A 17,726-nucleotide genomic window follows, 5' to 3' on the forward strand; every position below is an offset into this window, starting at 1 on the left:
TTATTTTTATTTTTCCTTTTCAAAATACTTGACAAAACAACTGAACACTGTGCATATGAATTTTAGATCTCTCACATCTGGATTTATAAAGTTAAACTGACCCCCAGAGGGCAGTTTAAATTTATTTGGATATAAGGAGATTGTATTTAAAAAATTAGGATTTGGATTTATTTTTGACATTTGAATTTCCTTTCATCCAGATGTATTATTCAAACTAGTAAATAATATGGCCGTTATATCTGAATTTCATAAATCCAAGGATTTTTTTTTTTGTTTTTGAATAGTAAAATTCTCTCAAAAAATTATGTGATTATTCAATAAATTTTGTATAATTTGCATTTATCTTTATTTTTTCTTCACAAAATACTTGACAAAACAACTGAACACTGTCTATGTAAATGAATTTTACATCTGGATTTATAAAGTTAAACAGACCTTAACGAGATTGGATTTAAGTAGGTAGTGAATAGGTATTATGGATTTCGATTTATTTTTGACATTTTATTTTCTTTACATCCAGATGTATTTTTGAAACTAGTGAATAATATGGCCGTAAGTCTCAAAGATAAATCAATTAATGCAGTCTTTAAATTGCACCTAGTTTTTTAAGATTGCATTTAAAAAAGACCTTACCTTCAAATCTCTTTTAAATAGGTAAGTTACCCCATATGCATTTGCTATTCACCACTTGGTGTCGTCTTATTTCTAGTTCCACATAAATTATTTAATAACTACAGATGGCGTTTTGTCGCTTCAAATTTCTTTGATTGTGTATAAGATTTGTGTTTGTATTAATTGCCATTTAAATTCTTTTATCAAAAAATACTATCATAAAACTTGCCTACCTACAATTACAATGACAATCATACATGAAAAAAAAAAAAACAAAAATAAATACCTACATACCCAGAAATATTTCTATACAAAATAAATTCATCTACAGCTACAAAATATTTAAAATGCACAGTAAACCACCACATCATTTTACCCACACCTAAGCATAAAATCACATTTTTTTCAATTTTTCATAATTCAACAACACCAAAAGATTAGATTACATATATTGGTATGGTATTTGAATTCAATTCAAAATAATTCTCCTTTTAATTTATTATCAAAGTGTTAGTAGGTAATTTTGCTATTTTTGAGTTTTGAGAGGACCATCACATTTGTACGCACACTATAACAACATTTTGCTGAATATGCTCTCTTGTTCTCTATTTTGTTACACGTTAACGTTACACCAATGTAAGTGTAACTCAAATTCTTAGACATACACGTAAACAAAGTAATAAATCAACAGAAAGAAGTCAAATAATCTTTTCAAAAAGAACAAATTAATAACATGAACAGTAGTTACAAAGCTAAAAACAAAAACCCAAAAACAATAAACAAAAAAATAAAAATTTCATTTCTATTGCATTTTGTTTATTCACCAAATCGATGTGTTTAAATAATTTTGAATACATCCAACAACACACATTCAAACAGAAACAACCAAAGAGCTGAAAAAATAAACCATCAGAAAAAAGCAAAAATAAAAAAAAAATAACTCACATGTTTGTATGTATTTATTCAGCAAGTCATCTGAAATTTGAAAGTAGAAGCAATTACGAATGTATGAGTGTTTAATAAAAATGATTTTTTTTTTTTTCTGAATACTGAGCTGAATATTTTATCAACACACAAAACGAAAAATTGTATGCGTATGCGTTTCATGCGAACTAAGTGCTCCCATCCAAAAAAAACTCGTGTGTTAGTTTTTTGTGTGATCTCCTCAAGAACGAAGTTGAAAAAATCTGCCTGTGCCTGGTGCTCGCTCTATCACAGGAAACAATATATTCGCCATATAAAAGAAAATTAGAAAAAAACTACTCAAGAAAAACAAAATAAACATTAATTTTGAGTGTGTTCTATTTTTAAGTATAATAGAAAAATGTTATATGTTTATTAAAATGAAACCAACAAAAACAACCACACAAATGTAAAGTGTTAACTTTTTTGTTGTTGATTACACTTTCCACATTTTTCTTTAACTAAACAAAAATACAAAAAAAAAATACTATTCAACATGACAACGATAATGGAAGAAAATAAAATTATTAAAAATGACTTAAACATCGACTCTATTAAACATTATTGTCGTGTGTGTACTTTCAATACTAGAAGCAAAAAACCCCGATCCGAGGACCAAAGTATTGGGATATTCAAAAAAATTGGCCTCAAATCGGTTCTGGAAAAGTTCCTCCATCTGGAAGTGAGTATAGAATTGAGGTGGAGTATCTTACTAATCCCCAAATGTTATATTTTTTATAGGAAGAAACAAAGTCATAAAAATACAGTATGGATTCTCTAGAAACAAGGATATCCTTATTCCAAAACGTAACAAGGATGTCCTCATACATTTCTACCTTTTTTTAACGATTGGGAGGGGTTCGTTTAGGTTTTTTTTTTTTGGGGTGGTGCGCGCGAATAATGTAACCTAGTTCCTAGTTGAATACATTTTTTTGTTTCTTCCTCTAAATCAGTTTTAGTCTTCTGATAGAAGTATGGGGTGGGTGGGTGAAGAGAGGGGGAGAACTTACATTTTCAGTAGGTAGGTACCGTGATCCAAAAATACTTTTTTATTTCGTGTAAAAGTGGATGTTGCTTAAACCTATACAAATGTTTTGTATTGCTTTACTTTTATTAGATAGAATTTGGTTGTGTATGTGTTTGTTGTCAATATACAAACAGACACACTCTAGCAAAAAGTTGCACCGCGTGAGCTCTGCTCTGAGCACTCATAAAAATATGGGGCTGCTGCGACTGACTGCTGCTGGCTGCTGCTCCACCATCAGCAGCATTGCACTCCTCTTTGTATAGATATTATACTAATATACCTACATATAAATAGTATCTGAATCCAACGAGTTTTATGCAAAAAATGCATTTTTTGAATCTTCTCTTTTGATTGTATATTTTCCTTCCCCGGTTCGGTGTCGTTGTCGTCGTTGGTTGTGAACGTCATGATGTCAGGTTGGAAAGCATGGATATGGACACCAACCATACTTGAAACTTCATTGAAGCATTATAAAGTTCAATGCCAAATATCATGAGTTCATTTGGCGCTGGCATGCCCCTTTTTTATTTTGACCATTTTTCAACCCCCAATTTTTTGTGTGCATGCTGGTTCAATATACAACTCTGAGAGAAAGTTGGTTTGTTTTGATTTTATATCTACTTTACCGCCAAATTTTTAATCTCATATAAATTTTAAGAGAGTTTGGATTTTGATATAAATTCTATTTACCTATTGCGTAGGTACATATTCCTTTTTCTATACTTGGTTGCTTTGGAAGCAATAAGTTAATATACCTACATATACATAGAATCCAATGTTTTTGTTTTTATTATATTAAGGTACTGGTTAAGAGTTACTGGATGCGAGTTTGTTCCGTCCGCTGCAGTTTTTGTTTTTTTTTTTTTTTATTTTTGCACGATGCAGAGAGTTGCAAAGCCTGTTTTGGGGAGCAACTCCGTATACCAACCTATCTAGATTATTATTATACTTCAGTATGTATTTGAAAACTTGAAAATTAAATGAAGCAAAAAAGTATCCACATATAAAATTGCCCATTATTTGTGTGTATTTTTTGTTTTTGATAAATTTTGTTGATGCACACAAATACATTTGACGAATTAAACTCGTATATTAAAATGTTAGTAGTCCATTGAAATGTTACAAAAATTTGACCGAACCTTGCATTTTGGGTAGGACAAGATTTTTTTGTTTTGATCTATAGGGGAGGTTAATGTGAGTATACAATCCAGTTTTCGGGGTTGAAAGCCCCCCCATTTGGCCCCCATCTTGGAAAAAGGGGTGTTAACTGTTTTTTATCGATATCTTGCGAACCGTAAGTCCCACAAAAAAAATGTCTGAAGGAATTTTGTAGATAATTTATTTCTCTACAATTTTGATTAAGGTACTTTTTTCTGTAAAATTGAAAATAAGAAAGTTATACTTGAAAGTAGATGTACATTTTCAAGAAAAAAATCTTTGAAAGGCCATAGCTTTTTTTCTACAACTTTTAGTGAAAAAATACTCATGACAGTTTTTAAAGATCATTTAATTTCCAACAATTTGATGTGCTCATTTTGCAGATTTCGTTTTTATAAAGCTGCTGCAATGGTTTTACAAAAAAAAGGTAACAAATTATTTTCGTACTTTTATATGTTTATTTTATTTTTTTTACTTCAATACAGACTGATTCAAAAAGATATCTAGGTTGGGTTGAAACAAGAAAAAAATCAAAGTACGGGGGGTCCATTCCGTACCGTTTAGTGAGGAGGGCAATTTTCAAAAAAAAATGTCTTACTTTTGAAAAAAATTTACTAAAAATCAACGGTTACACCCATTTCAACGTGTTATATTTTTTTGTAAAGCCGAAAACCTTTTCTTTTATATTATTTTTAATTAAACCTGTTTTATGGAATAGCTTTTCAAAAAATTATTTTCAAAATAAAAACTTTGAAAAAAAATACGAAAAAAATATTTTGAACTAATTTTTTTCAAAATTTTATATAATTAAGCACTAATTAAGTTTTCAAAATTCATTGCTGTAATGTGTTTTCAAACAAAAACAGAAAACCGGATGCAAAAAAGTCTTGTCGTTTTCGAGAAATTAAAAAGAAAACATAACTACTTTTTTCTAATAACCCCATTATTGTTTGTTTTTACTTTAAAAAAGTATGTAATTATTCAATAAATTTTGTATTTATTTTTATTTTTCCTTCACAAAATACTATTCCATAAAACAGGTTTTCTTTTTAATTTCTCGAAAACGACAAGACTTTTTTGCATCCGGTTTTCTGTTTTTGTTTGTTTGTTTCAAATTAAAAAGAAAACATAACTACTTTTTTCTACTAACCTCATTATTGTTTGTTTTTACTTTAAAAAAGTATGTAATTATTCAATAAATTTTGTATAGTTTGTATTTATTTTTATTTTTCCTTCACAAAATACTATTCCATAAAACAGGTTTTCTTTTTAATTTCTCGAAAACGACAAGACTTTTTTGCATCCGGTTTTCTGTTGTTGTTTGAAAACACATTACAGCAATGAATTTTGAAAACTTAATTAGTGCTTAATTATATAAAATTTTGAAAAAAATTAGTTCAAAATATTTTTTTCGTATTTTTTTATTTTGAAAATTATTTTTTGAAAAGCTATTCCATAAAACAGGTTTAATTAAAAATAATATAAAAGAAAAGGTTTTCGGCTTTACAAAAAAATATAACACGTTGAAATGGGTGTAACCGTTGATTTTTAGTAAATTTTTTTCAAAAGTAAGACATTTTTTTTTGAAAATTGCCCTCCTCACTAAACGGTACGGAATGGACCCCCCGTACTTTGATTTTTTTCTTGTTTCAACCCAACCTACATATCTTTTTGAATCAGTCTGTATTGAAGTAAAAAAAATAAAATAAACATATAAAAGTACGAAAATAATTTGTTACCTTTTTTTTGTAAAACCATTGCAGCAGCTTTATAAAAACGAAATCTGCAAAATGAGCACATCAAATTGTTGGAAATTAAATGATCTTTAAAAACTGTCATGAGTATTTTTTCACTAAAAGTTGTAGAAAAAAAGCTATGGCCTTTCAAAGATTTTTTTCTTGAAAATGTACATCTACTTTCAAGTATAACTTTCTTATTTTCAATTTTACAGAAAAAAGTACCTTAATCAAAATTGTAGAGAAATAAATTATCTACAAAATTCCTTCAGACATTTTTTTTGTGGGACTTACGGTTCGCAAGATATCGATAAAAAACAGTTAACACCCCTTTTTCCAAGATGGGGGCCAAATGGGGGGGCTTTCAACCCCGAAAACTGGATTGTATACTCACATTAACCGCCCCTACAGATCAAAACAAAAAAATCTTGTCCTACCCAAAATGCAAGGTTAATGTAACATTTCAATGGACTATAGTGGGTATCTCTACATTTGAAAATTCAAATGCATTGCATATTTTCAATGGAATAGTGACATTTGGCGCTTGAGGGCTGCATTTGGTTGAACTGGGGAGCAGGAAAGGAGGAAAAAGGGACCCTTCGGTTCTTATATTTGGATTTTCTTAATAAATTGTAACATTCCCTAAAAGATTGCAGAAAAGGACTTACAATTGCATTTCGTCTTATGGCTTCTATCCATCTTGATGTACATTATGTATAAGTGGTGGTTTAGCTACGTACCTAGTTAGTGTAGCTACGTTGATAATCCTATACCTATAAGTGGAAAATGCTGATATTGAAAATTTGAAAATAGAAGACTTCAATTCTACATTCTTGTTCAAAATTAACGCACTGCTCTTTACTTTTGTAGTTATACCCCTAATTCTTATTTTAAATGGCTTTATTATGGTTTTTATTTTTTGTGTTTGTTTACTGTATGTCAAGTCGAAAAAATATTTGACAACAACAATAATATCAACCAAAAGAAAAAAGATAAAAAAAAAATTTAACATCTCAACCTTTGAAAACTGATGCCTATTATAGAAACTTTTTGGTTTTTTTTCAGAATAAAGAAGAAAAAAAATAGAAACAAATTTCATTCAAATTACAGTTATGTATTTCCAATAATATTGTATTCAATGATTGGTATATTACCTCTTCTAGCACATATGACAACTTGAAGTCGTCTGTTCATTCCACGAATTACCTAAGTTTTGAACGTCTTGTTGTAAAACATTTTTCGATTCTTCTGTCACTATAGTTTTCAACTGATTAAGATTGTCTTGAGGTATATTCCAGGTCCGAACATATCCCTTCAGTAGTTCCCAGGCATGTTGTATTGAATTTAAATCCAGATTTGTATGTGATCAATCCAAAGTTGGTATACCAACGTTTTGAAGATATTCTGAAACAATTCTAGCACTATTGCCTCGTGCATTATTTAGCATAAAAAAAAACTGGATCAATTCTAGGGCTGATTAGAACCGTATGCTGTTTGAGGATATCAGTAACGTTTCTTTGGACACTCAATGTATGTCTAAAAAAGCTCACCAACTCCTTACGTGTTGTAAAGCAGATAGAGCAAATTATCGATAACTTGTATGGGAATTTTATCTCGGCTAAAAATTAGCTCGAACAGAGTACCAGGCTTTAAAGTAAACTAAAAATAAAAGCATCTTAAATCACTGATTTATTTTTCTTTTAATTCGACGGCTATTTCTTGTGGCCACAGAATTTTAAATTTTTATGTTTCGGCCTAAATTTGCCAGCCTTTTGAACTTTGTAATCCCTCCCATGTGAGCGCTCTTTTTTTTTTGAATAATGCCTCATTCACAATAATGCGAGACGACGAGACGAGAGCGTTGCGAGAGTAAAATTGATATCTAGTTTTCGATGTTTGGCCAAATAATTTCCTTCTTTTTACACACATTCTTCTATTTCCTGTCAAAAATAGACAAAAACCCAAAAAAAATCTTAACATTTCCAAATGGCTTAAGATTTAAATGACCAAGAAAAAATCTCGTCTCGCTCTCGTCTCGTCGTCTCGCAATATTGTAAATCAGGCATAAAGCACAATTTTTGAATTTGACAACAGACTCAGACCAACAATAACCAAATATGACTAAATTCGGAAGTCTGAGAGTGTGGAACAGACCTATGTATTTTTTTCTAAAATTTTGGTACAATAAAACCCGCTTATCTGAAACACTTTTGTCATACCAAAAAAATCTTTTTTTTTACTTAAACGGGGTTCTTTTAAGTGAAAAACCCGCTTAAATGAAAGATTAATTGTGACATTTTGCTGTTTCTCCTAAGCGGGTTTGACTGTAGCAAAAATTTACATCTTATAAGAGTATGAGAGAGGTTTTTAATGCCGGTTGAAAGATTTTTTAGTTTTTGTTAAGGTTATTGGAGAGCATCAGCAAGTGCATCTTAGCACCACAATTGAAGTAACACTCCAGCTATGATGCGTTCTTTTATTCGACGATGTTAACTATTGTTAACAATAGTTAACTTTCATCGTTCCTAAATGAGAAAAAAGTTACAAAGTGTAACATCGTGACGTCACAACATCGTTCCTAAATCCAGTGTTGAAGTGTCAAATAGTTACATTTTGTTACTTTTTCCAACTCAGCTTCTGGACTTGAGTTTCAATGTTAATCTGTCAAACACAACTAAATGGGGAAGAGAGGGGATGATGTGAGAAGAGAATTTCTTGTTTGTTTCCATATTTGAAATTATTGAATGCATATTTTTGTTTCAATTTGCTTAGAATTCAATTAAAAAGAATTATTTCAGTACCAAATTAATTTTTTCTTGTTTATTCATTCATAAAATTAATCTCAAAAATTTTTCTTTTGACAGATCAACAAAATGTAACATTTAGTCGTTCCTAAATCAAAGTTAACATTTTGTAACAAAATGTAACAAAAACAAATACAACGATTTTTTTGACATAACAACAATAGTTAACATTGTTCAATAAAAGAACGGACCATAGTGGTCCGTTACGTCAAAATAAGTTCAACGGGGCTTAAAAAACTATTTCTGTCTCTGAAAAAAAAAAAAAAATAATTAAAGATGGGATACCGCATGTTCAGATAATATTAGTGACTAAATATTTAGTCAACACCATTTTCTGAAAGAAAACGTTTAAAACAACTTATATTGGAAACAGCTTTAACTCTAGCCATAAGACTTGGTGGTTGCACCTTCAAGTTGTTTGTTGTTCTTCAACTATTACAATACCTAATGGAATTGATGGAAGATAGCAGCCTAACTGATTTAGAAACGTTAGCATCTAAAAAGTTTGCTAAGTATCGGGTCTCTCATGGGTTATCTTTTCTTCTTTCCAACTTAGGTATTTTATTGAAAAAATGGACTTCTTTTAGACGTCTAACTAAATTTTCCCAAGACAACTAACTTGCTTCGTGTTATGCGCTTTTCAGCTCCGCCATTGTGTTTAACTGGCTAACATATCCAAGGAATACTCTATAGATATTCTATAGATTACATTTTTAATTTTTTTACGTTTTTTTTCCCCGTCCTTAAAACTTATTTAAGTGAAGCCACTTTACTTGAAGATAATTTTTGCATACAGTATAAATATACGAAACTCATTTAAATAAAAATGTAGATAATGAATTTAAATTTATTCTAATCTTGAAAATTTTCTTTAGCTTTCAGAAGATGACCCACTGCCAAAGTCAATATGCAAAAAATGTTTTGACAAAATTATGGCCATTGAATTTCTTCAAGTTGTTGCCAAACGTAGTGAGAAACTTTTTAAAGACTTTCTTACAAATAGATCTCCTGAAGTAAGTTATTATTTTATAAAACAAAACAAGAAACTTAATAACCATTTTTCTTTTCCATTTATCTCATTTCTAAATATAGCAAGTTGTTACAATACAAGACAATTATAAAACTGGCAACTTTGTCATACCGCCACCAAGAAAATTGGAAAACCAACCAGAGGAAGTGGTGGTTAATGTTTCGATGTCAGATCCTTTGACAAAGGACATTAAGAAAAAATTACAAGTAGCTCAAAGCAAGAGAGACTCGATAGGAATGGCATTTACACCTGATCATATAAATCGTAATGCTGTAACTAGCAGTCCAATTACTCAAGTTCCAGTTACAATTGTCCATCGAATGCCTAAAAAGCGAAAGGCAATTCCAAACCCACTAGAGGGTAATCAAATTGTTCAAATTCCTACTCCTGCTCCTCCTCCTCCATACAGTAACACTACAACGGTTACATTAGAAAATCCTCCAAAAAAGAAGATGTTACCAATTGAACCCAAAATTAATCCAACTTCTCCACTAAGGCACATATCTGAAGCTCCTGTTATACCACAAAATGTTGAAATTCATCCTGTGGTCACAGGAAATCCACAAGCCATGGGACATGGTATGCCACTTGGCAGTATTATCAAAGACGTAGATCTCTTAAAGTTGATTCTGAAAGCCTTGAAATGGCCTTACAACAGTCAAACACTTGACATTCAAATACAACGTCTCAAAGATACCAATTTCAATGATATCATTGTGGATCCAAATCTTCTCCAAGATACAGATCTCATACAAATTCTTGGTCCACTCTTAGCACCTCTTCCAGTTACTATGCAACAACAAACCTATCACATAACTATTCCACCAGAAACGCTGGACGTTCCACCAACAACCATGTCATACAAACTGCCGGCTGAGACATCAGTCCAAATAATCACTGTTCCTGCTGCCGAAAAAGAAGACCCCAACAAACTTCAACGAAAAAAAAGCCATATAAAAAGTTATGTGAACCGCAAGAAGTTTCACTCTCGTCCAGGATACACTCCTCCTGTTATAGTTGTTTCGGATGAAAGTGACGATGATCAATCGTTGAAGACAATCTCTGCCAATGAAGAAATTCCTAACTTTGGAGTTCAACTTGATCCAGCAGTGTATCCGGGAGTTGGAGAGAACTCGAATAGCAATGAAGCGATGCTGGCGAAGCTCAATCGTCAGCGAGAGGCTATGATGCGTATGCACCGAAGTAAACGGAAACAAAGTTTGAATTGTGCTAAGAACGTAGAAATGGTAGATGACATTATGATAGTGGACGAAGGCTTCCATGTGAATGAACCATATCACAATGTTGTGCTAACACAGAAAACTCGAGAAACTCATGATTCACGACCGGGAACATCATCCAAATCTGGAGTGAATAAGGGTTTAACCCTAGAATCCGTAAAGAAAGATCATGCTTCTTCTACGGTTCATGCTCGTATCAAAAATCCACCTGCAGCACATTCAAATCCATCTACTTCTATGAAAGTGGTTCAACGCAGTTCATCAGATTATATAAGTCCAGAAAAAGCCCAACCGGTACGTGGCTTTGTCAAGCTAAAAGAAGGTTCAACCTTACCACCGCTTAAGAAAGTAAAAGTAGTATCAAGGACTCCAAGTTATGTCCAAGTTAAAGAACCCTCAAAACTCGCATATACCACAGTAGCAGATGCTGACTCGACAACAAAAATTGTGATAAAAGATTCAAAAGCTCCAAAACCCGCCAAATATTGGAAGTTCGGTAGCAGAATATCGAAAGATAAAAATGGCGCACAAATTCAAACATCTGAATCTGCTGAATCTGGCGAGCAGAGTGCTGAGATTGCTAAAAAAGAAGAAGATAAAGAAAAGAAAAATGAAGACGATGTTGTAGTTTATGTGGAAGAAGAATCTGCTAAAGAAAAAAAAGAAGAATCTTTACCGGAGAAAAAGAAATCTCCGAAAAAGACGCCCATAGTCACTCGTCCTAAATCTTTGAAGAAAAATGAATACAAAATTCTTGGCACTTATTATATAAGCGATGATGAAATGGAACAACTTCATGTTGATGAAGAACCATCAAAGGAAATGGAACCTTCTATTGACGAAGAACAACAAACTGCAACTGCAGTGGATGAGCCATTAGAAGAGTCTTCTTTAAAAGCGACAACATCTGTGGTAGAGGATTCATCGATTGAAACTAAAAATGATGAGTCAAAACCAAGTGAAGTTGAATCGCCTGAGAAAGAGGAAGAAGAAAAAGAAGCTAGTAGTATTGAACTGCCAGCAATTGAGATTAAATCGGAAGATAATGAAATTGATATTAAAAAGGAAGAATTAGAGTAAGTCTTATTTTGGTTGCTTTTAGTAAGGACAGTTTTTGTATAAATTATTTTTATTATAGATCTGATGAAGTGAAGACAAATGAAAGCGCAGGAACGCCTAAAAAACCTCAAAGAAATTTTGTTGCTAGTAAAACTACAATTAAAACGGAAATAATTAAATCTACTCGTTCTTCAACGAAGCGGAAAGTTATCCCGAAGGAGGAAGAAGCACCGAAAGAGACGTAAGTAGAAATAATATCTAGAATTTTTTTATTTTTCACAGATCGAGATTTGTAAGAATTTCCGTTTTGGATCACTCAACTTCAAATTTTGTCTTAATAGTTTGCAAAATAAGGATTTACAAACTAGATCTATATCGTTTGGATTTCTCAATCATTAATGGCATTGAGAATTTGAGAGTATTTTCCTATGCGAATAACCAAAATTAAAAAAAAAAAAACATTTCACTTTCAACGATTGTCTCTTTCTTGATACTTCGTGCTTAATCTCGGACTCAATGTCTCTAGCCAACTCGATCCCCAGCTTGCTGACTAGAGTTGCGCACATGAAGTTGGTTGAGGGTGTTCTTCACTTGACTGCGGCACCTTAAATGGGTTCTTCCCAGAAGTTTTTATGCGCTGATGTTTCATATCTTCGCTCCACTCTGCAAGACCGAGATAATTACATAAAGCCTTATAAAGAGCTTATTTCATTCTTTACTGCTTAAGCATAAAGCACTTTTAGCTCGAAGAAACATCTTGCCAAGTATAATTCCTCGTTTTAGGTTTAAGGCGAGTTTGTAATGGATCCCAAATGTGCAAAGTCTACAACATCTTCAATTCTTTGATGTTTAACTATCAATTCTATTTACAACTGAAATTAATTTTAACTTTAAATTTCCATAGACTCTTAATCTGTCGTTAGTATCTTCATCGTTCAATTAGCTCAAAAAACGGGATTCATCTGAAGTATCAAACTCTGAAATATTTTGTAAGCCAATCGACTCACAGAGATAATAAAAAAAATTGGCAGAGATATGCTGCCGAATTTCCCTTTTTATTTTAATTTTTGCTAAAAAAAATAATGTATACAATATTGAAGATTTTCAATTTGTTTTTCCTTTTTTTCAAAATAGTCTTTATGAGAAAAGTTATTTTATTCACTTTAAGTACATCTTTTAAAAACACTTTTAAATAACGTCATGAAATAATAGATTAATATTAATTAATCAAATCAAAACGTTTCCAAGCTCATTTTTGTGTTGGTCCTTTTTAATGGTGTTTCCACAATATAATCATTTCCATGATATAGCAAAATTTTGCTATAGGTTTTTGTTTAAAAATCTATGTAAGTTGAGCTGAATATAAACAAAAATTGCGTATTGACAAGGTGTCTCACGTCGTTTCGTCCCGGTGGAGCTCACTTGGAATCATCAGTTCTCTTAACTGATGATTCCAAGTGAGCTCCACCGGGACGAAACACCAATTTTTTGTTTGGACTTTGGACTAAAGGCCATAAAAAGCTATATTAAATCAATAATTTAACAAGTCCAATGCTTATTCTTTTAATTTACTGATTTCAGTAGTATATAGAATTTGTATTATAAAACCAATCTTCTTTATTTAGAGAGTTTCGTTATTCCTCAGTGAACTAATTGAATTGTTGGATCGGTTTGGCAATTATCCGTACATAAATTCTATACAAACGTCTTTAGGAACTTTAAAAAAAGTTATTAAAGTCAAAATTGCAACAAAACAGTAACATAAAAAATTTACAAAAAAGGTGGTTATAAACATGTGAATTACTTTTTTGCTTATTATTATATTTTTCTTCATAAGAACAAATGAATAAAATAACAATGTTCTAACTCAAACAGAATTCTAAATTCAAGTTTTAAGACCTTAAAACTTGGCGAAGAAATGGAATTAAAACAAATTGAGTTAAATTTTTTCTTTAACCGAGTTTCAAGAGCTGGAACTTTGTCAAGAAATCGGCCTTATGTTTATGGCGTATTTTTGGAAGAAAATTGTTATTGTCGTAACGCCAGTTTATGCTCTTACCAAGGAATATTAGGTACGATCAAGTTATGCGTTTGTAAAAAAAAACTGAGTTTCACAAGCATGTCTGTCTGTTTATCTGCCAGTTTTTCAGGATGTCTGTCTGTCAATATAAACAGCTACAGCCTCAACGGATGGGTCGATCCACTTGAACTTGGTATTAAGTTGTTTAGGGATAGTGTACTTAGGGTTTTGTGGAATCAATTTTTTTGACCAAAAGTAACGGTGAAGTTTGGAAAAAAGTTGAAATTTTTTAAAAACGGCTCCTACGATATTGATAAAAAAAAATGAAGTACATATATTAGCTTTTAGACAAGGTCAATCTTTTTAATAAAAAAAAGTTTTTTTTTTCTTTAAAATCGTTATTAACGGTACTTCCTATAGAATGTTTTTTTTTATTTAAAATTTTTAAATATTTTGACTTAGCATAAATTAAAATTTTGAAAAAGTATATTTTTGGACTTAAAAATCAAAAATTTCGAAAATGGTTCCTACTTTTAATTTTTTTTTGCAATTTTGATTATACGTTAATAATAATTATTATTATATACACTGCCGCTCATCTGAATAGGTTCACATTTTAGTTCATCTTACTTTAAGCCTGTCTTGGTATTTAATGCAACGGCACATCTTTTTTATATATGTAACGAGAGAACATCTTTATGCGCTTAATTTAGGAGAAAAAAAAATGTCCTAGGGCCTACCGTTCTTCTCACACGGTAGCTAGACCAAATCTAGTCATAAAATCAAGCATATTTTTTGGCTCATGTGAATAGGTTCAAAAGCAAAAATGTTAATAAATTATGAGTTGCATGGGTCAGTTGGACTCAAAATTGTGTCTGTCAATAAATCTGATTGCTTATAACGTGTAAGGATGAAAACTGGTCGTGAAAAATCCTTAGGCGCGAAAAAAAATGGGGAAAATAAAAGAAGTCTTTGAATTAGGCCGAAACTAACGATGCATTGGGACAAAAACAAACACAAGTTAAAATTTAGTAAGCAGTTCTTTGCGCAATATCCAAGGGTATAGAAACAACATTAAAAGTCGATGTAACTCAGTCACAACAGAAGTGGTAAACAATTGAGAAGAACAAAACATCAAAAAATTACCACTTTACAAACCACGAAAAGAAACTCGCCTCCAATAAAAAAAAAAGCATGTCGTGAAAGTCGAATTTTTTCTCCTAAACTAAGCGCATAAAGATGTTCTCTCCTTACATATATAAAAAAGATGTGCCATTGCATTAAATACCAAGGCAGGCTAAAAGTAAGATGAACTAAAATGTGAACCTATTCAGATGAGCAGCAGTGTATCTTTGTTTTAACTTATAATTACAACAAAATAGAATACCAAATTTATTAATTTTTTTTTTCAAAATAAATTATTTCCAAAAAAAAATTGTTTTCTTAAAATCCATTTTCGTAAAAGAAATCAAATTGCATCCTTTTTTCGGAGCTCGCTGTTTTTCTTTCGAAGAACTAATTTTATTTTTTTCTCTTAATATTTTGTATAAAAAAATTTAAATTTTTAACACAACTGCGTGAAACTTTGTCGTGTTTCTATTTTATAATTGACATCATTTTCCTAATAGCATAACTTATCGTTTAAAAATCCTTTAATGTTTCTTCAATGGTTCCAAATATATCGACGAAAAAATAATATTTTTTCATTGAATTGAACATTTTTATATTCCTATAGGTGAATTTTCACGAGTTTCTTCTTAAACAGCTTTTTTTGGTTCATGAAACAAACTTGTCTGAACTTTGTGAAAATTCACCTGTGTTCCTTCCAAAATACTTATTCTTTAAATGTTGTTGAATTTATACTAATCTCCATTGCTTTCACTAGAAATTTTGTCACAAGCGACAAATTATCAAGAAATCAAGATCAAGACCTCAAAAATTCAAGAAATCAATCAGAAATCAAGAAAACAATTTGCACATGTAGTTTTGAAATAATTTCAGACAATCAACCAAGTATCAAATACACACTCTGCACATGTAATTTTGGGATAAGTAATTTTAAAAATGATTGTAAGTTTATTTTCAGCTAATTATATTTCGATCCTACCATATTTTAGGTGTTTTAAATTTAAATATTTTATGTTTTTTAATTCTATTATCTAAAATATTGTATTTTATTTTTTTTAGAACGGGAACCTTTAGACCAGCAAGAAAAAGTAAAACACTGTCTAAATATTACAAAGGACCACCACTGTCTGGAACAGCAGGTCGATCTATGAGATCAAGGTTTGTGTAAAAAATATTACTATATAACTTTGAATTTAATATTTATAATTTAATTATTTTTATTTATTTACAGAACATGATAAAGAAAAACAACAACAATTTTGCTGTGCATAGTTGTATGATAAACATAAATCATACTTGTAAATTATTATGAAATTCATCATCTCGTAGTACAATAGAAGTCATACATAGTTTAATTAAGTTCAAATTTTAATTTTATTATTTTTGAAATATTTTAAGTTAGATTTTAACGTGTTATAAATTAGACTTAAATTTAACGGTTTGTTATGGATAAAAATGAACTATTCTAAAAATTAAATAGAAATTAAAAATTTGAAAATTTTAAATGAATTCAAGTACATATTTGTTGTTTTTTTTTTTATTTTTTTATATAATTGCTGACATTTTACTCATTCTACACCAGGCTGTGCATCCTGGTAAACGATATACATATGTATTTGCCGTGTCGAATTCCATTGGTTCATCTCTTCTCTCGATTGATTGCAAGGTTTTTTCCAACTTCACCTCTGGATCTGGAATGTTGTAATTTCATCAAATATTATGTACCTTTTGCACAACAAACGATTTTGCTAGCCTTATTTGGACTTAAGTGCAACTTGTGTTATTTCTAAACTAATCTGAATCGACTTTTCTACATTTCTACTAATAAAAAATTTTAAATGTGACAGCATAGGATATCCAGATTCACCCCGTATTTTTGCAGAACATACAATTGTTGAGTGAAAGAAATCAAATATTCGCCAACATTCGATTAATGTACTCAGATACCTTGATACCATTTGAATACCACCTTTCCAAAAGACCCTTCAATTCATTTATGATTTCACCCAAGTGAGTCATATCCAGGATATCTCTAATCAATAAACCTTTTAATTTCATTAGTGTCACAGGCCTTTGAATAAGGGTGCTGTCATATTTGCATGGTTGCTTTGTTTACATTTGCGATTAGACTAATGTGAATGTCAGAGAAACTATTTGCGCATGTAATTTACTTTGAATATATGAACACTTTTTCTGATTTGCGTCATCTGTCAAAATTTTGAAATAGAATTTCGATTTATCTTCTTAAATAGCACGTTGAGAAAGATAGTAGGTTTGTTCGTTGTAAGCTCTAGGGCACTCTGGGTAGCTCCGAATTCGTCGTCAGGCGCTTTTTGTAGCTCCTTTTTCAACCAGAGCTATTTCCTCTTTGTTCGATGTTCGCTCTGAACGCATCCTGAACAACTCTGGGTATTTTGTCAGAGCGCGGAATTCAGAGTTATTAAAACCAAATCAGCTTTTGTCATCTAAGAAAAAAAAATTGTTTGGAGTTCGAAAAGTGATTTGTCGTTTGTGGATACAAGATTTCTGTGGTAAATGTGAGATTTTTCAAGAAATTCATGAAATAAGAAACTAGACAAAATAAAAAATTTCAAAACAGTAATCAGCTGATGGAACTAAAGCTCTGTGGTGTTCGATGTAAAATGAAAACCCGAGAAACTCTGATTTTTTTGACATGACTCAGAGTTTTGTTTTTTTAGAAAATCTAAAGCACGTTTTTTTTAACAGTTAAAAAAAAATTTCATTTTAAATCGAGTTTGCACTTCAGCTCTTTTTTAGGTAAGTACTGAAAATTTAAATTGATGACAATATCTTTTTTTTTTAGTAAAACTAAACTGAATTATGTGTAACAACACTACCTTTAATTTAATATATAAAAAGTGAAAATAACCCCATCTGTTTGGGAGCTAGAGCTAATTTTCTTCGAAAAACAGTGAAAAAACAGAGAC

At 30.9% G+C, this 17,726-nt stretch overlaps 2 protein-coding genes across 4 annotated transcripts in view; both read left to right on the plus strand.

Annotated features, from left to right (window-relative positions):
- Positions 1–17,726, plus strand: part of LOC129905602 (uncharacterized) — a 494,765-nt gene that overhangs the window by 326,466 nt on the left and 150,573 nt on the right. Inside the window, exon 1 of one of the 2 annotated variants that reach the window (XM_055981128.1) lies at positions 12,484–12,489. The exons of the other annotated variant lie outside the window; for it this stretch is intronic. The gene's annotated coding sequence lies outside the window, so the exon portion shown is untranslated. Of the gene's footprint in view, positions 1–12,483; positions 12,490–17,726 lie in introns of those variants that run through there. 2 annotated transcript variants of the gene reach the window in all.
- LOC129905599 (uncharacterized) lies at positions 1,717–16,250 on the plus strand. Of its 2 annotated transcripts, none has more exons than XM_055981116.1 (6): positions 1,717–2,257; positions 9,176–9,313; positions 9,393–11,647; positions 11,710–11,871; positions 15,536–15,720; positions 15,838–15,936. In XM_055981116.1, coding segments are annotated over exons 1-6 (2,928 nt in total). In that variant the 5' UTR covers positions 1,717–2,071; the 3' UTR covers positions 15,840–15,936. The 2 variants fall into 2 exon arrangements, with proteins under 2 accessions (XP_055837091.1, XP_055837092.1); XM_055981117.1 differs by lacking the exon at positions 15,536–15,720 and adding an exon at positions 16,010–16,250 and having other exon boundaries at positions 1,723–2,257.

The sequence above is a fragment of the Episyrphus balteatus genome, chromosome 1 (genome assembly GCF_945859705.1).
Source record: "Episyrphus balteatus chromosome 1, idEpiBalt1.1, whole genome shotgun sequence".
Classification (NCBI taxonomy): Eukaryota; Metazoa; Arthropoda; class Insecta; order Diptera; family Syrphidae; genus Episyrphus; species Episyrphus balteatus.

What these genes read in the sequence shown, in the direction of transcription:
- LOC129905599 (XM_055981116.1), top strand. Translation starts at nt 2,072, where the DNA reads ATGACAACGATAATGGAAGAAAATAAAATTATTAAAAATGACTTAAAC. An exon ending in AAAAGTTCCTCCATCTGGAA is followed by an intron (nt 2,258 to 9,175) that starts GTGAGTATAGAA and finishes AATTTTCTTTAG; the next exon opens with CTTTCAGAAGATGACCCACT. An exon ending in TTACAAATAGATCTCCTGAA is followed by an intron (nt 9,314 to 9,392) that starts GTAAGTTATTAT and finishes TTCTAAATATAG; the next exon opens with CAAGTTGTTACAATACAAGA.